General features: G+C 39.8%; 1 protein-coding gene across 4 annotated transcripts in view; it reads left to right on the top strand.

Annotated features, from left to right (window-relative positions):
- Window positions 1-25,011, top strand: part of cep104 (centrosomal protein 104) — a 204,252-nt gene that overhangs the window by 110,614 nt on the left and 68,627 nt on the right. For all 4 annotated transcript variants that reach the window (XM_060851889.1, XM_060851886.1, XM_060851888.1 and 1 more), the window contains 3 exons: window positions 6,356-6,562; window positions 7,052-7,168; window positions 18,250-18,286. In XM_060851889.1, the coding sequence (XP_060707872.1) occupies window positions 6,356-6,562; window positions 7,052-7,168; window positions 18,250-18,286 (361 nt within the window). The remainder of the gene's footprint in view (window positions 1-6,355; window positions 6,563-7,051; window positions 7,169-18,249; window positions 18,287-25,011) is intronic.

The following is a 25,011-nucleotide window of genomic DNA, read 5'->3' as shown; positions in this document are numbered from 1 at the left end:
CAACATTAGCTTTTGTGCTTTATCAAAACAAGGCAGTGTAAAAAAGCAAAACACCTGTTACTCTTAAAGCTTTTTTTTCCAAAATCTTAGTTCAAATTTTTCAACTTAGTTGTAATCATCCTTGTTCCGTTCAAGGAAAATATGTTTAGAGTTTCTGTATCATATGCCATTCTGCTGCAAAGGTTTGCTTTATAACTAAATTGGATAGTGAATTGCTTTAAGGGCATTGGTGTAAGCAGCATGTTAACAGAGTCATGTTGACTGGATTCCTGGATTGGTTTCTAGTTTGTACCATGGTGGTTATCTGTTGGAGATGTCAGTAGGACTGATAGAATTGATCCTGTGGCTTCTAGGCCTTGGAAGGGAAAATCAGCTCAGTTGCCCAGTGTAGTTGGAATTGTACTACAGCATAAAACAGCACTTTGGTCATAGAATTAGATGATGGAAAAAATTAATTCTGAAATTAAGCCAATTGCAAAACATTATGGTTCACTGTTAATCATGACTCAATTGCGTACTCACTTGTGAGTCAAAGTTGTGGTCATGTCCCATTCCAGACCCTTGTACACTCATATTGATTTTGTGTTCTGTTACAGTTGTCAGAAATGCGCATGGTTTAACATCTTCATCAGAAAGAGACCCCATTTACTTCTGTTTGATTGGATGTGAAAAAAGCCCATGCTACAGTTCAAATGGGTTCAAGTCTTCCCTAGCTCATGCTCTGAACAAGTTGCGTAAAGTGAGACATGACTTATTTTGCACAGGGATGATGCAAGATTCCAGAATGTTTTATTTTCCTAGATAAGCTGTTACAGGGATCTTTAAAAATTTCTATTATTCTATCATATATGCAAAATCATTAATGCAATGGAAAAGAAATAGCCAATTTAAAAATCACACAACACCAGGTTATAGTCCAACAGATTTATTTAGAAGTACAAGTTTTTGGAGCGTTGCTCCTTTGTCAGGCAGCTCGTGTGGTAGGATCATAGCGCACAGAATTTGTAGTAAAAGATCCAAGTGTCATACTACTGATGCAAAATACTGCGCAAACCTGGATTGCTGTTCAGTCTTTAATCACTTAGAATGAGGATACAGGTTTTGAGTGATTTATTATGTAAATTCCAGAACTTATTTCAAGTCACAGTCCTGAGATAACTTAAGGTTTTATCCTTCAGAATCTAACTCCAGCTTTTTAGATAGGTTCATTTAAAGTCCCACTTTTCAGGAAAGCAACCACAACTTTAAGTGAGGACTAGTGTACCTGCATGTGGATAGAGAATAGGCCTCCTTAGGTAAGGTGGTGTATCCAGCTGATAAAAGAATAAACTGTTCTGTTGGTAGCATAATCTTTCTTCAAAAAACAATTAGTGGCATTGTTTGAATTATAGAGAGAATGACGCTTGTTTGAGTTATTGTGGTCCTAAAACAGTTACTTTCCACAGTAAACAAATAGTCTCTTTCCACTAACATTCCTGTATTTGGAATATATGATAAAGACATTTACAACACATCATTAAATAAGATAACATTTTGAGGGCGGTCTTGCTTTTTTTTCCATTTATAGTGAGTGCTGTTTGGGAATGTGTACTTTGCTGTTGCTGAATCTCTGGAAACAAACAGGTTGTGTATATACTTGACTTCTTGATCAAATGGGTCAGTTGGTTTAAAGAACCTACCTCTAAAAATGGCAGATGGACTTCAATCTGGATAGATGCAATGTATTGTATTTTGGTACAACAAACAAGGCTAGGATGTATACAATTAATGGTAGGGCCTTGGATAGAACAGAGGGACCTAGGAGTGCATGTACATAATTTTTTAAAGTTTGTGTCACACGAAAAGGCGTTTAGCAGACTTGCCTTCAATGCTCAGTCCTTTGAATCTAGGATTTGGGATGTCAAATTGAGGTCGTACATGACAGAACATTCTTCTTCTGGAATACTGTGTCCACGTCTGGTCACCCAGTTATAGGAAGGATGTTATCAAGCTGAAGAGGATTTGGAAATGATGTACCAGGATGTTGCCAGATATGGAAAGTTTGAGTTATAAAGAAAGGCTGACTAGGACTTTTTACTGGAGGAGTAGGAGGTTGAGAGGTGTCTTGATAGAAGTTCATAAAATAATGAGCCGTGTAGATAGAGTTAATGGTAGTTGTCTTTTCCCCAAGACGAAGAGTTTAAGGGGCACACTTTTAAGGTGAGAGGAGAGGGATTTTAAAAAGACATGAGGCAAATATCTTACACAGAGGGTGGTTTGAGTGTGGAATGAATTTCCTAAGGAAGTGGTGGATGCAGGTACAATTAGAACATTTAAAAGACATTTGGATAAGTACATGAATAGGAAAAATTTGGAGGGATATAGCAAGGACCTGCAGATGAGATTGGTTTAGTTTAGGATTATGTTCTGCATGGACTGGTGGGACCAACGGGCCTGTTTCCAGACTGTATGACTCTAGACTCTATAGTAATGAATCATAGAATGATAACTGCACTCTAAATTGCATCTGCGCTGCTTGGTAAAAGAAGGAGTACGTTAATAAGTCATGTTTATCTGATACTGTTGAATTTTCTGCTGAAGTTTCACTTTATTCAATGAATGAAAACTTCCACAAAGTGGCTAGTTTAAAAGTTTTAAACCTACTTTCGGCAATTTAATTTATTAAGTTTTAAATCCAAAAGCTGCAGGCTGCTTCAGTTGGAATCAAATGGCTTTATGTACCAAGTAAGAAAGTGTCTCGACCTTCCATGGCTGAAGCAATTTTTAAGGGAAAGTATAACTTCTCCCTTAAGTAAATGAAAGTGAAACTGTCGAATATTAAAATGACCGTTGCGTTCAACATTTCTTGAAATGAACGGTCATTGTGGTACTTATGATATTAGGAATAATGTGGTGAATTCTTTTAATGTGAAGAATTCTTTTACTGAATATTTTTTCTAAATTTCTAATTTGTCTCACATTAAGGAAGACTGAATAAAGAAACTTAACTCTGTGGTGTATTACATAATGAAGTGAGAAAATGTCTGTGCTTATGTTTTTCCCTGTTTGCCAATCCCTTGATCATGAGCAGTTGAAACCAAAAGAGGAAACACTGAATGAGAGACACCCATGATTATATGGCACATATCGCTGAAGTCTGTTCCTTTCTACTTTTCGGACCCACTTCCATTCCTGTCTCTTTAGGGACAGAGAGCTGTTTATCTTTCACAAGATTCCCGGAGTCCTTTTGCTAGAGTAGTTACAGACTTTACCTGATGTCAGATTTGTTCTGTGGAAATTGGAAATTATGAAGTATTATGGGCAATATTTGGTTGACCCATCACAAGACAGACTGAGTACAAGATTTGAATGTAGCCTCATAGCAGTCATAATTTCAGGCAAAAAAAGCAAGTGTAAACCCAATTCCAGGAAGCTGCTGTTGAACGCCCTTTCTTTGGGGGAGATATCAGAGGTAGATTCTTTACTCAGCGTGGAATGTGCTGCCAACAGTGGTAGTAGAGTCAGATACATTAGGTACGTTTAAGCGACTCTTGAATATGCACATGTATGATAGTAAAATGAAGGGTATGTAAGTTAGTCTGAACTTAGAGGATAGAAGACACGCCCAACATCAAGGGCCAAAGGGCCTGTACTGTTCTATATTCTATAAAGCCTGTTTTATTTCAATTATCCTTGTTTGTTCCATGGATATACCATTGACTCCTGTCAGCCCATGGCCAAACGTCACACGAAGACTTGGGTTCAACTGTGCTTTTTTCAAATTGTGGAGGTGCTAGTGTTGGACTGGGGTGGACAAAGTTAAAAAGCACACAACACCAGGTTATACTCTTACATGTTTATTTGGAAGTACTAGCTCTCAGAGCGATGCTCCTTCATCAGGTAGCTGTTGAGCAGCATCATAAGACACAGAATTTATAGCAAAAAAAAATCTGTGTCATGCATGCAACTGGTATGATATATTGAACAAACCTAAATTGCTGTTAAGTCTTTTATCTTTTAGTATGGGTTGCAGGTTTTGGTTCATTAACACTTTACAAATTGGGCAGCAGAGCAGGAATGAGAATCCAACTTGTTCTTTTAGTGTTGGCTGTCATATAGAGAGCAGTGCAATTAAACTTGCCAGAACAATATTAATGATTGATTGTGCATCTAAGACTTCACAATTTTACCATAGAATGATTTTAGCACAGAAAGAATAATTGGAGGCATCATCTTCTGCCTGCTTTCCACAGAATGAATGCAGCTCATCCCACTTCCTTGCCTTTTCCCTGTCACCCTGGAATTTTCATCAGATATTTCTCCACTTTAGATTAGATTAGATTACTTACAGTGTGGAAACAGGCCCTTCGGCCCAACAAGTCCACACCGACCCGCCGAAGCGCAACCCACCCATACCCCTACCCCTACATATACCCCTTACCTAACACTATGGGCAATTTAGCATGGCCAATTCACCTGACCCGCACATCTTTGGACTGTGGGAGGAAACCGGAGCACCCGGAGGAAACCCACGCAGACACTGGGAGAATGTGCAAACTCCACACAGTCAGTCGCCTGAGGTGGGAATTGAACCCAGGTCCCTGGCGCTGTGAGGCAGCAGTGCTAACCACTGTGCCACCGTGCCGCCCACTGCCACCGTGCCGCCCACTTTCTTCCAAACCATTTACAGCCAACCTCTATGTCATCTTCACCTTTGTTGGACAAGGGTATACCAAGTGCAGTTCTTCCAAACTCTGCCACTATCCCTACTTCTGAGGAGGATTGGAAGTTTGTGGCTAAGTATTCCTGAATTTGCATACTTATTTTCTTCAGTATTTTTTAATGAATCTGATCCAGTTGTGGAGACTTGGAAACTTTTAGGTATAAATAGGTTTTCTAGTACCTTGTTTTATCAAATTTTAGCTCCTCCACTGTCTCAACTACCTCCTCCTCCACTGACGGTAGCAGCACCTTTCTTAGTACAAGTAGATGCAGGCATTAATTCAGTACTTCAGCCTCAGTGCATGTCCTCTTTGTGGTCCCAAATTGACCCAACTCCTGCTTTCATTGTCATTTGGCTGAATATACACGATGGAAGATTTTTGGATTTATCTTTGTTAGATGCCTGTTTCATGCATGTTCTTTGTTTTACACAATGAGATGTAGGAGCTGAAGTTGGTCTTTCAACCTGTCAAGTCTGCTCCATCATTCAATGAGATCATGGCTGTTTCAATAAACATCAACTCCATTTCCTGTCTTATTGCTGTAACTTTTGATTCCATTCTGAAAGTCTGTCTGTCTCTGGTATTAATATCAAAATTCTCCACAATAGTTGTTTCCGATAAATAATTCCACAGGTTCACTATCTTTAGACAAGGAATTCCCCTTCATCTCTGTCTAAATTAGGTAACCCTTTACTGAGATTTGCTTTCAGGACCTGGTTTTGCTCACCCTTTAGTTTGCTTTCCATGAGTTTTTTATAATCTTCCAGTTCTCAACAGCATTATCAACTTGATGTTTGTCATCACTCTTGTACTGCTTTTTTTCTTGTATCTCAGTTGCTATCCCTTTGTTTCTACTTATCCTCTACCTTTTTTGAAATGTGTACAAACCATCTCCTCTTCAAAGGCACCCTATTGTTCTGTTACAGTTTTGCCTGCCAATCTAGGCCCGATCTGTTCTCACTGCACTGAAATTGGCTCTCCCCAAGCAATTATCTTTAACCTGAACCATGTCCTTTTCCTGAGCCAACCTAATTCTTATAATGCTATAATCACTGTTCCCAGTGTCCCTCGACTGACACTTGATTCTCGCAATGCCTCCTTCCTTGGGACCAGGAACATTGCAGCAAGCAAAATCTCCTGAACATGTTTCAGAAACTCTTTCCCACTTTCACTGTTGATATCCCGGTCTATAATTTTTATGTTCTTTGATTTCCTTGCAAATTTTACTCCCTCAAAATAGACTTGTGAAAAAGAATCTTGATGATTTGAGAGCTTGTTTGTGCATTGCATGATGAAATGATAATCTGTTTATTTGCACTTGTTATTCTTATTTGTTCCTCCTTTGCAGCATGCTGTCCCAGATTTAGCAACCATCCAAGCCATGCTGTGTGTCTCAGACAAGGAATCAGTTTGAATTATCATTCACGCGTTTTCTAACTGCCTGTTTTTAGTGAGGTTTTTGAGAAAGTAATCTCTCTGCAACTGACAAAGAGCCCTCTGTAGTCAGTTTTTGATCACAAACCACCTGGTTCATGAGTATTAACAGCCCTAAAAGAGACCAATGAAAGAGATCTTAGTTTGAAACTTGTGCTTTAGGACTTGTCAGTTTTTGTACTGGCTGCATGTGTATATTTTTAAAATGTTTCTGTCAGTTCGCAGCAGGAGCTTTGGAACATACTGCCTCTGAGGTCAGGGATACAGCTGTACGGATTGTCCTTGAAATGTATCGACAGCACAGGAGTGCTATTTTGCAGTACCTTCCACCCGATGATGCAAGTACGCGCAGGAATGTGCTATACAAATCACTCTTTGATGGATTTGCAAAAATAGACGGGAGGCCAACAGAAGCTGAGCAGCGAGTAAGTTTTACTACAGTGATGTTATATTTCCTTGCATTAGTGTTTTATTTATTGCCTCACAGTATTCAGAAAAATAGCTTTCTTGAAATGCTTTATATATATGGAATGCTAACTTTCACACATAATATTTCATAACAAATCAGGTCTCATGATTGTGTACTTTTTTTGCTGATTATTTTGCTGTGAACTGAGAAATTTCTGTTCAAACTGTTTCAAATAAACAGGTTTTATTTAATGTAGCAATGAAGCAAAATCTAAACCTCAAAGGAAATGGTCACAAAGTATTGGAAGCATGTGGAAAATAGAGCCAAATCACATTTTTAAAGTTGATTTTAATTTCTTCTCCCTTGGTAAAAGGAACAGCATAATGCTTTATGAAAACTCTACAAACCAATACCGGGTATTACAAAGCCATGTAAGAATTTTAACAAATACAGAAAGAATATATTTTTAAAACAAATAATTTATTTGGTTGCTTGTTTCGACTAGGCATACAAAAAGGCAGCTGCAGAAGAAGCAGAGAAGAGAAAGAAAGAAGAAATAAAGGCCCTCCAGGACCAGCTAGCGGCATTGAGAGAAATACAGGCAGAAGTCCAGGCTGAAAAGGTGTATAAATCTGATTTAACAAGGTGCAATAGACAATAACACTGGCAAAAAAAATGTCAACAGCCTCTTGAATGTTCACAATAACTATTGCCAAAATGAATCTTCAAGAGAGGCCTTTCATATATTTATTCACATTAACACACAAGCTTGAGGGGCTATTTGGAGAAAAATTGTTGAATTACAATGCTCAAAAAACAGTACAATTCAGCAATTTATTTTTTTTTAGATTAGATTACTTACAGTGTGGAAACAGGCCCTTTGGCCCAACAAGTCCGCACCCACCCAGATCCATTCCCCTATGTTTACACTACAGGCAATTTAGCACGGCCAATTCACCTGACCTGCACATTTTTGGATTATGGGAGGAAACCGGAGCACCCGGAGGAAACCTCAGCAGACACGGGGAAAATGTGCAAACTCCACACAGTCAGTCGCCTGAGGCGGGAATTGAACCCAGATCTCTGGCGCTGTGAGGCAGCAGTGCTAACCACTGTGCAACCGTGCCGCCCATTTCTTAGGCGGTTTCTCATAATCAAAACAGATGGCGATCATCAAGCTTCTCAAACCTGTTAGATTGTTGTTCTATTTGCTCACTTTGGTTTGGAAACCTTTCATATTGGTGAATGATGAAAATCTATGCATCTCCTGTTGAAATTTTAAAGTGATCTAAGCTCCGTAGCTCTTTCTTGTCTGTCTAGCCATGGCTTACCTTAGTTTGTCTGACTTTGTAGTCATGTTGCCGTTTAGTGGCATTTCATTCAAACTGCGCTCCTGGCAATCTGCCAGCTCTCTGATTAGACTGACAGTTCTTGGATCTGGGCCATTGTCTTTAATTGAATGACACACACTGGTGTCAGTCTCTAAATTTGCAGCCACCTGCAATATGTGACTCTTCACTGGTCCTTGCATTTGTACAGTGCTCTTGTTTCATAATGTACTTAATTTCTTTGATTGTTCACTGTTGTTTGCTTAATTAGGTAGAACCTGTTTTGAGATAAGTATTGATCCAGATACATCTTCACCATCTCTCTGCAATACCAGTTAGCAGTCCAGTGGAGCATACTGTGGTCAGTTTCTGTCTTGTCTAATATTGAATTCACCTTTGGCGCACATTTCTATTTGTTGGACTGATGAGTTAATTAATGTGTGCAAGTCATTCTGCAGCATAGACGAGAATTGTGCATGACTCGTAAGAATCTACGTTTGAAGCCAATTCCGAAATTAAACGTTCCCCAGGGCATTTCCATAATGCCTTGAGTCCTCCAAAAGTGTCCAACTAAATCTTGAGAATTTGGAGGGTGCTGTTGAGGTGAAGAAAATCTGTACATCTACTCAGGAAAAGTCATGATAAATTACCCTCGTCTCATTCCTGAGTAATTCTTTACCTGAACCCTACTTTACATTTTCAAATTTTTCTGTGGATTATGCCAATACATTTGTCCTTTAGTTATTGATGCATCAACCAACAAAACCTCTGCTAATTTTGAACACCACTTTTCATCTGTTTTTCCTGTTTCCTTTGTGTTGTCTCTCCTCACAAATCAAATTTCATCTCATTGGTGTCATTTGAATCATTCTCACCTGAACCTTTTTCATGTTTTTGGCTTCCATGTTAGAGTAAGTTAACATAAGAGAGCACTTTTTGTTTTTAGTGCATTTCATCTGAACACCTAGTTTATCTGTCTGTCTGTCTCTCTTTCTCTCTTTTCTGTGTGTGTGTGTGTGTGTGTGTGTGTGTGTGTGTGTGTGTGTGTGTGTGTGTGTGTGTGTGTGTGTGTGTGTGTGTGTGTCTCTTCCCACCCCCCCAACCCCAATTTGAATATCTCGAACAGAGGTCAGGAGGGGATCCACTGGATCTCTCATGACTCACTCAAGTTGTCTCAAATTGGCAAAGATTTGATACAATGACTGTTGATATTGGTTTCAGACACATTGTGTAAGAAGTCTATGTATAGCATGTCTATTTAACTAGCCAGCAATATTAGAAAGTGCAATTAAGTTTTTTTAAAAGTGACAGTTGCTTTAAGAGCTAATGAAGCAAGCAATCCATTGTCTGCTTTTCAAATTTGAATCTGAAATTTCAATTTCAAGATGACGTGGTAGGGATGAACACTAAAATTCTTGCATTGACAAAGCATGCCGTCAGTGTTTTTGAAATAGCTTTTAGCAATTACTTTAAGGGCAGCTGGCTACGTTATTATGACTCTATAGACACACAAATTAATTGGCACACTTTTCTGGGTGATATGCTTTAGATAAAGTTTTTAAAATCACACAACATCATGTTATAGTCCAACAAGTTTATTTGAAAATACAAGCTTTTGAACTACTGCTCCTTGTCAGATTGCTAGTGGGGCAGTGACTTAAAGTAAATTATTGGATTTACGTATTAATCAGTTGAAACCTGCATCCCTTCGAAGTAATTAAATACTTCAACAACCATCTAGGTGTGTCTAATGCAATTTTTCGGTCGTATGACACTTTGATCTTTTACTTACAAATTCTATGTCCTGTGTATCTTTCCCCACTAGCTTCCTGACGAAGGCACAGCACTCCAAATTTTCAAATAAACCTGTTGGACTATAGCCTGGCGTCGTGTGATTTTCAACTTTGTCCACCCCAGTCCAACACCAGCACCTCCTCATTTCGATAGCCACTGACTGTCTTGACAGCAAATATTTTTACAAAATAGAACATCAGCTATTTCTACCATCTCCCAATTATTAAATAAGCTTGTTTATCCTTGTAACTGATGATTGTCTGCATCTATAATCCTTTTGAACTAATGTATTTTTTCTTTTTTTATATATGTCATGACTAGCAAAGAGTAAATCTTGTTTTAACACGAGTTGAGCAGATCTTCCATCAAGCAGTCAGTCAGTAATTAAGTTTTTAGAACACATTCTCCTTCCGTCGGAAGTATCATATAAATTAAGTAGTGAAGGGGTGATGTTTTGGAGGGAAAGTGCCTTTCCAGACAAACGTTACACGCTGAGGTAACTGGTATCTTGTTTATGGTTGAACCTTCTGATCTTAAAATGAGAAGATCGTAGATATGCTAGTTGCTCACTGGGTAGAGAACAACATATTGTCCCTACATAAACTGTGTAATATACAAATGGGTTATTGGATTTAGATTTAAAAAATAACCTTTATGGGTCTAAGTAATGTTCAGGCTCAGGAATCTCCTACCGCAGCCTCTGAATATCCGTTTCCTGATTCTTTACTAGCAGATATGCCATTAAGTATATACAGTTGCTCCTTGAAAAATAAATATATTGGAATTTTATTTAAAAAAGGTTTCATAAAGCAAGAATTGGCTTCTGTATTTCTCTCTTTCCTAGATTCTTGGACAGTATCCATATATTGAGCCAACAAATCCCGTACTTTATCATTTGCTTGCATTATTTTTAATTCCTCTTTCAGAATTTAACTGTCTGTTGCTCAGACTAAATTACAATTAAGTTCTCTGTTCCACAGCTCAAGTATTAGGCACAACTCAGTTTATAGTCTTGTCATTTAACTATCTGTTGCTGATTATTACATGAAGCAATGTTTCAGTGAACTTCATTTAGTCACGAAGCAGACTTGCATCTTAATTAATTAAATTTTTGCAAGGTGCATGATTTCCTACATGCCTGTCTTTTTCTTTCTGCAATTAAGTATTCATTTGTCCATACTCTAAGTGACAGTTTTTGTTGAACAATGAAACTTTGGTTTGATCATCAGAATACTTAACACAAAACACTGGACCACCAGCTTGTTTTCCTGCTTGTTTCTCCCCATCATCTGGGATGCACTGTCATAGATCTTCCCTTTACGATACTTCATCTAATGTGCATCCCGCCGTACATGAATTACAGTTAAGACTCGCCCTGTACTCATCCAATGTTACATGATATTTGCTGGCTAATTACAAAAAGCTGTCAGGGTTAGAATTTTTAGGTAATTTTCTCCTCTTTATCCAGAAGCACTAAGTCGTGTTATTACTGCCTCCACTGACGTTGAAATTGCCACAGTGTATTACATAAGCGTGTTTACAGTTTGCCACATACACACTGTAAGACCATTTTAAATAAAAACCAAAAGAATTGCAGATGCGGAAACAAAAAGAGAAATTGCTGGAACAACATATCTGGCAGTAACTGTGGAGAGAAATCAGTGTTAAACTTTTGAGTTGAGTGACCCTTTATCAGAACTAGTTCTGAAGAAAGGTCACTTGACCCAAAACATTAACTCTGATTTCTCTCTACAGATGCTGCCAGATCTGTTGAATGATTCCAGTGCTTTTTCTGTTTTTATTTGTGCGTATGTGTGTAAAACCTTTTAAGTTTGACTGGGTGATCAACCACATTCCTTGTGATAGATATTTTTCAACGCTAACTACTTTCAATTTAGATCACTAAGAATGTCATTGGAAAATTAAGTATTCCAGCAATCATTGATTTCTCAGGACTAAAATTAAAACACCAAACCATGAAATGATTCTATCATAGTACTTTAATTCTTTGACTGTAAAGCTGTCTATTTAGAAGTCATAAGGTTTGTTCCATTATACTGCCTGTTTTCTGTTTGTGGATACTGTACTCTAGGCCAACTATTTTTGGCTTTGTAATGAGGTCAGTGATTTTGTGTCTTATGGATAATGACATAGCCATCACTAATATCTGTAACAATACTCTCTTACATATGATAAGATTAATTTTTCATTCTCCAAATGGCCAAAAGTTTCCACATTAATTAATACTTTTTACAACATGATCACATTTCCACAGGCTGCTCTTAAAGGCTTGCATTCACATGTAAACATAGTCCTCAGTTCCCTTTTTATACCTATGAAAATGAGAACTTTTCTGCAGTCAGTTTTGCAAGAATGTAATCTTGTATCTGGCAGAACTTTTGTGCCATTGTTAACGGTGTGGAGGTGCCGGCATTGGACTGGATTCAACAAGGTCAAAAATCACAAGACACAGGTTATAGACCAACAGGTTTATTTGAAAACACTGGCGTTCGGAGTGCTGCCCCTTCTTCAGGTGTTGGTCAGTGCTCGGAAAACTAGCATTTTCAAACAAACCTGTTGGATTCTAGCTTGTTGTTGTATGATTTTTGACATTGTTAACAGTAAATGAGAGGATTCCCAGACTCTGAAACTTTTGACTGTTTTTGTGCTACTTCACACTCTGCACTATGACAACAAAGCATAAATTTTATGGACAGGAAATACACAAACTTGTCTCAAGATGCTCAGTTACAGATTTACATATTTGCTTGCAAAGACTGCAGTGTCTTTGCGTGCTTGTAAAAGTTCAACTTCTAAAAAAGGTACACTAGCTAAAATTACATTACGGTTTGTAAATGAAGGATGAAATTTCCTTTAGTCTTTCTGTTTCATAGTGACTTGGTCAGCATTCTTTTCAGCAGTCACAAAGAAAGAACAAACCAGCAGTAGAATGTAAGCGTCACTTTTATAATGTGGTAATAGAATAGTTAGATATGCATTACTTGGAAACAAATTGCATGATGTTTTCACTACATCTTGCACCTGAAACATGATACCGCTTGTTCTTTTGTCTACTACTCCCTTTTTTACTGGCAATTAAACAGGTGATTAAACTTAGAAATGCTGTTGGCAGCCCCCCTTTTTCTGAAGAAAGGAATTCAGTGAGAAAGAGCAGCAAGAATTAGAGAGTCAAATGGAAGATGGCCACAACAGCAAGCAGATATGGAGTTCATTTGTTCGAATATTGAAAGGTTGAGCAGGTGTATTGTACATTTCAGCTCCTTATTCGTGGTAATTTTGCGAATAGGTGAATAGGTCAAATTCCATCAAGACTGTTTGAGAAATTGAATTCAGTTTTTTTAATGGAAACCTTGAATTTTGCAGGATGTGATTTATTCAAATCATTCCAGGTATGAGAAACTTTAGTTTTGAGAATAAATAGAATAAGTTGGACTGGTCTCACTGGAGAACAAGAAGCTGAGAGGAAATCTGATAGAGTTTTTCAAACTATTAGAAAACTTGAGTGAAGCTGTTTCCACTTGTGAAAGAAACAAGAAAGAGAAGGCATGGAGTTGAAATGATGTGCAAATGAAGTAAGTGTCATGTGGGAAAAGAAGCATTTCCTCACACAGCAAGCTGTTAGGATATGGAATGTTCTGTCCGGACATGTAGGTGAAGGAGGCAACAAGGGGGCAGTGCATCTTTTTTGGGTTGTAATGGTGTGTAGGAATATGAGATGAGAAAGAGGTGATTATCAGTAGTAATAGAGCCAATGCAGACAGAACGGGATAAATTGCCTTCATGTGCACCATCATTATTCTGTGATTCTGTGAATGAAATTTTTTTAACAGAATGATCCTGAAGCTGTTAGCGTTGTTAACTTACTTTCGGATAGGAAGCCTTTCATCTCTATGTATTCTTGCCTGTGTGACTCAAGTCTGTGGGACTCTTGAAATGGCATACCAAACCACATCACATGTGCTAGTGAGGCTAAGAACCGGAGGATATGACAGATGAATGCATGGCTGAAAAAAACATTGATGTGGGGGCAGGGATTCAGATATTTAGATCATTGGTATCTTATCTGGGGCAGAAGTAACTTATTCAAGAGGTACGGGTTACATCTGAACTGGAGGGGGACCAAAATCTTGGCTGCCAGGTTTTGCTAATGCTCCAAGGGAGGGTTTAAACTGGATTGGCACAGGGTGGGGTCCTCAACAGTATGGAGGCAAGTGCAAGGCTGAAAGGAGATTCAGTAATCAAAAGTAGGGCTAAAGTGAAGAGACAGGTCAGGCTGGAATACAACAGGGAGCAAGGAATGTCTATTGGATTAAATTGCATCCATTTCAATGCAAGAGAGCTGACAGGTTAAGCCGATGAACTCAGGGCATGGATAGGTACATAGCACTGGGCTATCATAGCCATTACAGAAACATGGCTAAGAGAGGGACAGGATTGGCAGCTAAATGTACCAGGGTACAGGTGTTTTAGGTGGTGGAAAGAAGGGAGGGAGAGTTGCATTTTTCATTAAGGCATGTACCACAGCAGTAGTTAAAGATGAAATAACTGAAGGATCATCCAGTGAGGCATTGTGGATGGAGTTAAGAAATTAGAAGGAGATGGTGATGTTGTTGGGGTTGTACAATAGGCCCCCCCAGTAGTCAATGGGAATGAGAGGAACAAATATGCAGGGAGACTGGGGAAAACTTGCAGAAGTAATAGGTTTGTCATAATGAGGGATTTTAATTTTCCTAACATAGATTGGGACTGCTAGAGCGTGAAGCACTTAGATGGAGTGGAATTTGTTAAGTGCATTCAGGAAAGTTTCCTCAAACATTCCTACTTAGGAAGGGGCAAAACTTGACCTGCTCTTGGGAAATACGACAGGCCAGGTAACTGAGATGACAGTGGGGAACACTTTGGGACCAGTGACCTTATTTGTATTCATTTTAAAGTAGCTATGGAGAGAGATAAAATTGGGCCACAGGTTCAAGTGCTAAGTTGGGGCAAGACGAATTTTGATGGAATTAGACAGGACCTTGCAGAGGTTGACTGGAGTAGTTTGCAGGCAAAGGGACCTTCGGCAAGTGAGATAGCTAGAGTTTAAAGTATATATGTTCCTGTCAGGGTGAAAGGCAAGGTTGGAAAAACGTGAGGACTGCAGATACTGAAGATCAGAGTCGTAAAGTACAGCGTTGGAAAAGCAAGTCGGTCAGAGAGCATCCGAGGAGTAGGTGAATCAACGTTTCGCATTTAAGCTCTTCCTCAGAAATTGTTGGGGGAGAAAGGGGGCCGACAGATAAATAAGAAGGTGAGGGTGGGGGCAAGATAGCTGGGAAGATGGAGTTGGGGGGTGATGTTGATACGTCGGAAGAGATGGTGGAGCAGAAAGGTGGGAAGGAAGATGGACAGGTAGGACAGTTCAAGAGGGTGGTGCCATTTACAGGAATAGGGAACCCTGGATGGCGAGATCGTGAGGCTTTGACCAGAACAAAGTAGGTAGGGTTCAGGAACAGGCAGCTAGGATCCAAGGAAATCCCTGGAGATCTACAGGAGTTTACTGAAGAAAGAAATGGGGAGGGTGGAAAGGGGCACAAGATAGCCTTGGATGATAAGATTAGGGTGAATCCAAAGAGGTTCTTCCAGTATATTAAAGGAAAAAGAATAACTAGAAAGAGAATAGGACCCCTCAAGCACCAAAGTGGGCGTGTATGTGTAGAACCGCAGGAGTTGGGCGAGGTTCTTAATGAATATTTCTCCTCTGTGTTTACCGTGGAGAAAGTTATGAAGACTTGTGAACTTAGGGAAGTTAGTGGTGATATCTTGGGGACAGTCCATATTGCAGTCGAGGAGGTGTTGGACATATTAGATAAATCTCTTGGTCCTGACCAGATATATCCAAGAACACTGCAAGAGGCTAGAGAAGAAATTGCGAGGTCCTGGCGGATAGTTTTGCATTATTTCTAGCCACAAGTGAAGTCCCAGAAGACTGGCAGGTAGCGAATGTTTTGCCCTTATTTAAGAAGGGCTGCAAAAAAAACCCCTGGGTCCTAGAGACCAACAAGTTTAATGTCTGTAGTAGGTAAGTTACTTGAAGATTCTGAGAGATAAGACATACACGCATTTAGAAAAACAGTTTGATTAGGAATAGTTAGCATGGCTTTGTGTGTGAGACATCATGCCTTCCGAATTTGTTAGAGTTCTTTGATGAAGTGACCAGGAAGGTTGATGAGAGCAAGGCAGTACACGTGGATTTCAGTAAGGTTTTTAATGAAGTTCCACAAGGTTGGCTGCTCTGGAAGTTTAGCTGGCATGGAATCTAGGGGGAGCTGGAAAATTGGATATACAGTTAGCTTAACAGTAGGAAGCAGAGGGTAATAGTGGAAGGATACTTGTCGGACTAGAGGCCTGTGACTAGTGGTGTACCTCAGTGGTCACTACTGGGCCCATTGCTGTTTGTTATCTATATCAATGATTTGGATGAGAATGTACAAGGCATAATTAATAAGTTTGCTGAATACACAAAAATAGATGGTAATGTGGACAGTGAGGAAGTTTATCAACAATTGCAATAGGACCTTGATCAGCTGGGGAAGTAGACCAAGTAATGGCAAATGGAGTTTAATATTGATAAGGGTGAGGTCTTACATTTTGGAAAATCAAATCAAGGTAGGAGTTTCATGGTGAATCTAGGGCCTTAAGTAGTGTAGTGGAACAGAGGGACCTTGGAGTTCAGTTCACGGTTCTCTGAAAGTGGAGTCACAAGTAGACAGGACAGTGAAGAAGAAGGCTTTTGGCACACTAGCCTTCTTTAGTCAGGGCATAGAGTGTCGCCGTCAAGAAGTTATGTAACTGTACAGGATATTGGTGAGGCTACACTTGGAATATTGTGTTCAGTTTTGGTCACCTTTTCCTATAGAAAGGATGTTATTCTACTTGAAAGAGTGCACAAGAAACTTACAAGGATGTTGACAGGACTCAGTGGCCTGAATTATAGGGAGAGGTTGGACAAGCTAGGACTTTTTCTTTAGAATGTAAGAGACTGAGAGGGGGTCTTACAGAAGAGTATAACATCATTAGAGGCATGGGTAGGCTGAATGCACTCAGTCTTTTTTCCCATAGTTCGGGAATCAAAGACTAGAGGGCATCAGTTTAAGGTTTTAGGAAAAAGAATAAAAGAGAACCTGAGGGACGACTTTTTTTTACACACAGGGTGGTACATATGTGGAATGAGCTGCCTTTGGAAATCGTTAAACGGGTACATTAACAATTACAGGGAACTGGGCTTATCATTGATGGACATTTTGGTCAGCAAGGACCTGTTTTTGCCAAAGGGCCTGTCTCTGTTCTGTAGGACTCTATGATTTTGTGGATTTGGAATGAAAAGATCTGTTGAAACAGTGTCAAACATCAAGGCACTGCACTCCATTCCACTGTGCGGAGGTTCCAGAATGTTTGCTTAAAGTTACTATTTACAGCTCTGTCAATACTGTTTGGCTTGACTATGTGTAATATTTAACTAATTGCATCAAGTTTTTTCAATCATTATGCATTATTGCAACTAGTCCCCAAACGGGAGTCTCCAATTTGTTACAATTCAGGATGGAACACTCCCAAATGAGTGTACTATTGAATGAGGAAAGATGCGCTGGCTCTCTTTCTTCATTCAACTCCTCCCTCAGTTTCAGTAAAGTTAATATAAAAATGACCTTTCCCAGCCCAAATATATTTAGATTTTAAAAGGAGCTAATTCAACAAAGCTTTCTTGAGTTACAAAGAGTTTTTTTTAAGAAAACTAAAGCATAAGAAAAGATAATATAATTTATACGTATGCACAAAGATTAGAAATGAGAGGTGAGTCCAAAACACTAACAATAACATGCTTATCAGTCTTTGGCTTGTCTGTGACAGAATGAAATATCATGGCCGTTAAGGTGGATGATTCCAGAAACACGAACTTTGGAAATTGAGTGATTGCTTGGAGATTCTTGGTTCTACACTGAGCCAAAAGGAGTTTGTCCAATTAACTTCAATGGTGACCTTTTTTAAGTAGTTAGAGACTTTATTTCTTTTCACCTGTACATGAAGGGTTGTCTGTGAGTTCTCAGCTGTGTCCCTTTGCAGTGCACTTTAGAACAATTTACAAGTGAGCACACTAGTATGCAATTGATTTTTAACTCTATTTCTTGTATATTCCTAGAAGGATAAAACGCAAGCATGTCTTTTGTCCAGAACTGTCTTTCTTTCAATTCATGTCTTGTCTGCTGTTTAAGACACATCCCACAGGAGATCACTGTTCAATTTGTTGATTGACATCTGTCACTTTGAAGTGCTGTCTGAAGTTCTCTTGACGCTGTCCAGATGTGACATTCCATGATTTCTTCTTGGAGCTCTGTAATGCACAAAGGGATTTTAGACAGACATTGACTTTACAACCTCGCCATCTTTTGGCTTCTGTGCCTTCATTTTAAGGAAAATAAGTTGATTGTAAAAATTCAATGTGCAAATAATTTGTGGTTATGACCCACTGTCATGACCGTGTTAAGGATTCTAATAGTTTATATTCTTTTGTTTTGTTCAGGGGAAAGACACAGAAAACAGTCAAGTTTCTAAAACAGGTTTGTGAGAATTTATTTATTATTCACATTCCTTTGTAAAAGAGTGGTAGAGTACAACTTGAGTGTTTATTTCTCTGTATAACAGTTCTATTTCTAAATATGGGGTTCCTGACTTAGAAACATCTGATTTACAAACGCCTGTAAGTAGGAATGCAGCCCCATACAGGGGTGTATTATTAAAGGTCCAACGTATAAACAGTTCCTCTGCTTTATGTTGTCCTATGTTGTGTTCCGACTTGAGTTGCAAATAAACTTGAAAACACATTTGCTATTGGGGACTGCCTGTCTTATCAAGGCATGACTGTTAAGTAAAGATGAACAATGATTGAAAGAATTTATTGACAGCTACATCAATCTGCCATTATATCGTTCTAAACAAATATTTCATTTATGTAGATCTATTTCAATGCAAATTGCTGCAGTGAAAATTAGAACAATCCTCGTTCCAGTCTTACACTGGCCCCTCTCACATCTCTCTTTTCGGTACATCAGTGACTGTTTCGGTATCACTTCCTGCTCTCGCCTGGACTTGAAAAAATTGTTCATTTTGCCTTCAGTTTCCACACCTCTGTAACTTCACATCGTCCGTTTCCGACACTTTCCTTCCTTTCCTTCACCTCTCTATCTCCACTTTGGGGAATAAGCTATCCAATGCCACTTACTGACTCCCATAGCTACCTTCATTACAGCTCGTCACACCCCATGTCTTGTAAGAATTCTCATCCCATTCCATCCCATTCTCCCAGTTCCTTTGTCTTTGTTGTATCTATTTGGATGATTCCAAAGCAGTGCCGCTGATATGGCTTCTTTGTTTAATAACTGTGGTTTCCTGCCCACTGGTTGACTGGGCCCTCAACTGCATCTGACCTATCACTGGTGTTTCCGCCCTTGCCCCTTCCCATCACACTCAACAGCATGATCAGGTCTTGTTTGTCCTCGCTTTTCTTCCCACCAGCCTCCGCAATCAAAGGTTCATCCTCCACTATGTCAGACAACTCCAACAAACTGCCACCACCAAACATGCTTTCCTCACTTCCTCCACCTACATTTCTCAGGGATAATTTCTTCCCGGACACCCTACAGAAGCATGGATATCCATCATGCCTGTAACCCTTGTCCATTCCTCAAACACCAACACTGCCTTCCTTCCCATGCCACCTTTCTTCCCATGCTACATTCCCATCTAACCACAGAAGATGCAACATCTGTCCCATCACTTCCTCCCTGCTCACCATCCAAGGGCTAAACAGTCTTTCCAGGTGAAGCAACATGTCACTTGTACCTCTTTCAATCTTGTGTATTGAGTCCCCAGTGTGTTCTGATCTACATTACATTCCTGATGAAGGGCTTATGCCCGAAACGTCGAATTTCCTATTCCTTGGATGCTGCCTAACCTGCTGTGCTTTAACCAGCAACGCATTTTCAACTCTACATTACAAAAACCAAATACAGACTGGGCAACCCCTTTGCAGAACACCTCGAGTACATGCGCAAACATGACCCCGACCTTCCCGTAGCAGGTCATTTTATCACAGCGTCCTGCTTGCATGCCCACTTATCTGTCCTTGCCGTGCTGCAGTGCTGTAGCAAATTACAGGACAAGCTGGAGGAGCAACAGCTCATCGTCAGGCTAGGCACCCTACAACTTTCTGGGTTCAATATGGAGTTCAATACCTTCAGATTGTGAACTCATTCTTTCCCTTTAGCTTTACTTGTTACATTCTCTGTCACCATGTCTTCTCCCTCAACCCCAGTGAGACGATCTGTTCTTTACTGTCTAGCAGTTAGATACATTGTTTTGACATTCTGGTCACTTAATCTGAACTATGAATATCCTGTTCCCCCAGCAGTCCAACCTTCCCGCTTCCCCTCATTGAACTGTTGCATAAATGCTGCCCCCTCCACACTTCATGTCAGCTCTGATTAAGACTCATCTATACTCAAAATATTGGTTTGCTTGCTCATTTTCCATGGATGTTGCCTGACGTGCTGTAATTTCTAGTAGTTTTTGTTTTTAATGCTGCTAGGAGGCCTGTACATAACTCCAATCAGGGTCTTTTTCCTCAACTCTACCCGTATAGATTCTACACCTTCCAACTCTGTCGCTTCCTTTGTATTGCCTTAATTTCATTTCTTATTAACAAAGCAACCCTGCCACTTCTGCCCATCTACCTGGCCACCATGCCGCCCCCTTTTCCATTTTCAAATTTCTTGTTCATTTGGGATAATGGTTCTTGGATTTTCTTCTGGCAAACATCTGCGTTCAATCAGTGCAATGTCGTTTTGTTCATGTCTCTGCGTGAGATCGTCAAACAAACTTCTGCAGCTCACTTATTCATCTTCCTTAAACTCTTGTACTCAACAGCACTGACAACTTAAAACCTGCTGTTTTTGGAGCTTTTCTCTCACTTAGATCCAAGCCATTCTGGATTACTTTTCTTCTGCTCTGGCTGTTTTAGAGTCTGTTACATTTGCATTATCTCTTAGCTTTTGCAGACAAATTTAAAACTCAAATGCAAGGTTGTTCCATCCAATGAAACTTATTAATTTAAACATTTAAAGTAAAAATTGTTCACCTTTCTAGAAAAGATAATGCAATAGCAGACTCAATCAGGATTGCAATTGTACTGGAATAGTTTAAGAATTTGGAAGAAAGTGTTCCAACTGCATCATGTGGAACAACAGAGAGTGAATGAATGCACTTGTTTTGTCTCGTCTTGTGATGTACTGTATATGTATTATGTTTACTGTTATGACATGGGACCCCCCCCCACCCCCCCCCCCCACCCCCTCCCACCCCCTCACCCCAACCCGCCAGCTATTTTAAACCAGGAACACAAAAAAGATGTACCCCGTGCAGTAAATTCAAGAGGCCAAGAACTATCCCAAAGGTCAATATTTAAAGTAAAAATTAACAACTTTATTTCTTAAAGTTGAACTGAGAATAATTAACTAACAACTATTTACAACTCCTTTGTCCAACCTATCTTTTAGCTTCCCCTTCTACAATACTAGTCTGATAAAACCCCTGGTTAAGATTTACCAAAAATTTAAATTTCAAAACCAGCCAGCTGTGGAATCTTCTCTTTATATCTTTCTCTATCTTCTTTTCTTCTTTTTGTCTTCTTCTTTCGGATTTCTGTTTCACATGTCACTGATTAATAAAAGTATCTTTAAGAGAGCTATTCTGTGGGCAGTCTGCATCTGTTGGTGGCTTGGCAGTTCTCCCTCAACTGTTCAAGTTTTCCTGGTCTTAAACCCCAATCAATGATTGTGTCATTGGCCTTTAATATTGCCAATATACTAAATTCAAGCTTGATTGGATTCTGGTATTTTTTTGGGGGGCTGTAATTTAAACTGATTGGCCCAATTCAAATTTGTTTTTGCCTCCTGGCAACCAGCTACACTAACTGCTCGATGAAACGATTATGTTATTTCTTCTTCAGAACACTTGGTACTGTCAGGTAGTTCTGCTTGCTTTTAACTGTCTTAAAGGTACAGTACACTTCTACACCTTCATAACATCACTTGGTGATGAAATAGAACATCGAACATTACAGCGCAGAACAGGCCCTTCGGCCCTTGATGTTGCGCCGCCCTCTCTTTCTAATCTGAAGCCCATTCCATTTACGTCCATTTGCCTGTCCAATGACGACTTAAATGCACTTAAACTTGGCGAATCTACTACCGATGCAGGCAAAGTATTCCATACCCTTACTACTCTGAGTAAAGAAACTATCTCTGACATCTGTCTTATACCTATCTCCACTCACTTTAAAGTTGTGTCCCCGCATGTTTGCTGTCCCCATACTTAGGAAAAGGCTCTCCCTGTCAACCCTCTGATTATCTTGTATGATTCTATTAAGTCACCTTTCAACCTTCTTCTCTCTAACGAGAACAGCCTCAAGGCCCTCAGCTTTTCCTCGTAAGACATTCCTTCCATACCAGGCAACATCCTCGTAAATCTCCTCTGCACCCTTTCCAAAGCTTCCACATCCTCCTTATATTGCAGTGACCAGAACTGTACATAATACTCCAAGTGTAGCTGTACCAGAGCTTTGTACAGCTGCAGCATAACCTCCTGGTTTCTGAACTCAATTCCTCTATTAATGAAGGCCAAAACATTGCATGCCTTCTTAACAACCCAGTCAATCTGGGTGGCAACTTTCAGGGATCTGTGTACATGGACACTGAGATCTCTCTGCCCATCTGCCCTCCCAAGAATCCTACCATTAGCCCAGTACTTTGCATTCCGATTACTCCGTCCAAAATGTATCACCTCACACTTGTCCACATTAAACTTCATTTGCCACCTCTCAGCCCAGCTCTGCATTCTATCTATGTCTCTCTGCAATGTACTACATCCTTCGTCACTATCCACAACTCCACCGACCTTAGTGTCATCTGCAAATTTACTAACCCACCCTTCGAAGCTCTCATCCAGGTCATTTATAAAAATGACGAACAGCAGTGGACCCAACACTGACCCTTGCGGTACGCCGCTAGTAACTGGACACCAACATGAACATGTTCCATCAACTACAACCCTCTGTTTTTTTTCAGCAAGCCAATTACTGATCCAAACTGCGGTGTCTGCCACAATCCCATTCCTCTGCATTTTGTACAATAGCCTACTACGGGGAACCTTAGCGAACGCCTTGCTGAAATCCATATACACCACATCAACCGGTTTACTCTCGTCTACCTGTTTGTCACTTTGTCAAAAGAGTCAATAAGATTCGTTAGGCACGACCTACCCTTCACAAAACCGTGCTGACTGTCCCTGATCAGATTATTCTTTTCTAGATGGTTATAAATCGTATCTCTTATAACCTTTTCCAACACGTTACCAACAACTGAAGTGAGACTTACTGGTCTGTAATTACCAGGGTTGTCTCTACTACCCTTTTTTGAACAAGGGAACCACATTTGCTATCCTGCAGTCCTCAGGCACTATTCTTGTAGACAATGATGATTTGAAGATCAATGCCAAAGGCTCGGCAATCTCTTCCCTTGCTTCCCAGAGGATCGTAGGATAGATCCCATCTGGCCCAGGGAACTTGTCTATTTTCACACTCTGCAGTATTTCTCATACCTCTTCCTTGTGAACCTCAATCTCTTCTAGTCTAGATACAAGTGTTTCTGTATATTCCTCGCCAAGATATTCATTTTCCATAGTGATGCATTTAAAGTTGAGGTTGGAGGCATATAAGAGACCACTTGTGAAATAACTTCACAGAGGCTAGTATCCTGTCACGAAGTCATCCTTTATTTGCACATGGATGACACTGATCCAACTCCCTTAGAGCCAGCTCACAGAGTGAACAGATTGTCTGACACTCCTGTTCATTTTTTTGATGCAGGGACTCCATGAAGACACTATTGTGCAAATGACTTTATTCAATACTTCCACCACCAGGAAAAGCACCCATCTGATCAGGGAAGCAATAACAATCAAAGCCCAATTAGGACTATGTTTATTTAGGGGAAAGAAAAGTAAAGGGAGGGGGAAGAGATTTAATCAAAACAGAATTGAAGGAGGAAATAAAGCCCAACCCCTCCCCCCAAAGGCATCGAGAGTATTGGTAGACACCCCTCCCTCTCCCAAGAAAAGGTGAGCTCAAACCATAGCTGCAGAGGCGCTCTGTTCTTTTTTTTAGGAAAACATCCGAGTGGCCATTGACAAGCAGCGCCCTTCACATCAAAGGGCAATGCTCACACTCCTGTTTTTTTTATATATTCTTTCTTTTTTTTCCTTTTTTCTATTTTTAAAAAAAATTTATTTAACCCCCACACTACCGCCTAACTGCAGTAGTGCTTATTTTCCTCAGCACCCATGTTGTGTGTGTGCAAGTGTGAGACACAGTGAGAGACACAAGGTGTACGAATCTTTATTCAATTTCCACCACCAGGAAGCTAGGAAAACACCCAAGTGGCCAGTGACAAGCATTGCCCTTCACATCAAAGGGCAATGCTGTGTGATCAAACAGTAAAGGGGAGGGCAGGGACTAAATCAAAATAGAGTTGGAGGGGGAAATAAATCCCGACTCCTCCCCCCAAAGGCTTCGAGAGTATTGGTAGTCACCCCTCCCTCTCCCAAGGAAAGCTGAGCTCAAACCATAGCTGCAGAGGTGCTCCTGTTCTTATCTATCAGCCAGGGTACCCTGCTTGGTCCAAATTAACAGCCCCAGGCAGGGAACTTTATGTTCTGAGGGCCACGTGGCTGACCTTGTTGCAATCACTACACCATATAGAGGGTTTCAGCCTAGTGATAAATGTGGTGTTGTCAGTCTTTCATTTGTTCACTGATAGATTGTGGATGCAAGTATGCAGTGTGTGGAATACACTGTCTAAAATGCTATCAGATTCTTTGTAATAAGAATGAGGATAAAGTTAGGGAAATTTGAGATTTGGAGATGGAAATGTCGTAAAATCTTTTAAAAAGAGTAGTCTTGCCTTATAAAATAGTTGCAATCAATCATTTTATTTGCATGTATGTAATGTCTAGTAAAAGAACAGCTGTTACTAAGTCAGCCCTCGGTAAAGAAAGCATCAATTAAACTGAGAAAAAAAGCTATGCTGTTGTATTTGGCATCTGTGAATTTGCACATTACACAATTCGTGTAATCACACTCTTTTAATAAAGCATAATCTCTCCACTAAATAAATTAAGGAAGTATTTTTATTGACAAAACTCTGGCTGCTAAGTCTATCAGCAATGATAC

Source organism: Hemiscyllium ocellatum, chromosome 37, assembly GCF_020745735.1.
Source record: "Hemiscyllium ocellatum isolate sHemOce1 chromosome 37, sHemOce1.pat.X.cur, whole genome shotgun sequence".
In the NCBI taxonomy this organism is placed as follows: Eukaryota; Metazoa; Chordata; class Chondrichthyes; order Orectolobiformes; family Hemiscylliidae; genus Hemiscyllium; species Hemiscyllium ocellatum.
This window is presented reverse-complemented; position numbering and strand designations above follow the sequence as displayed.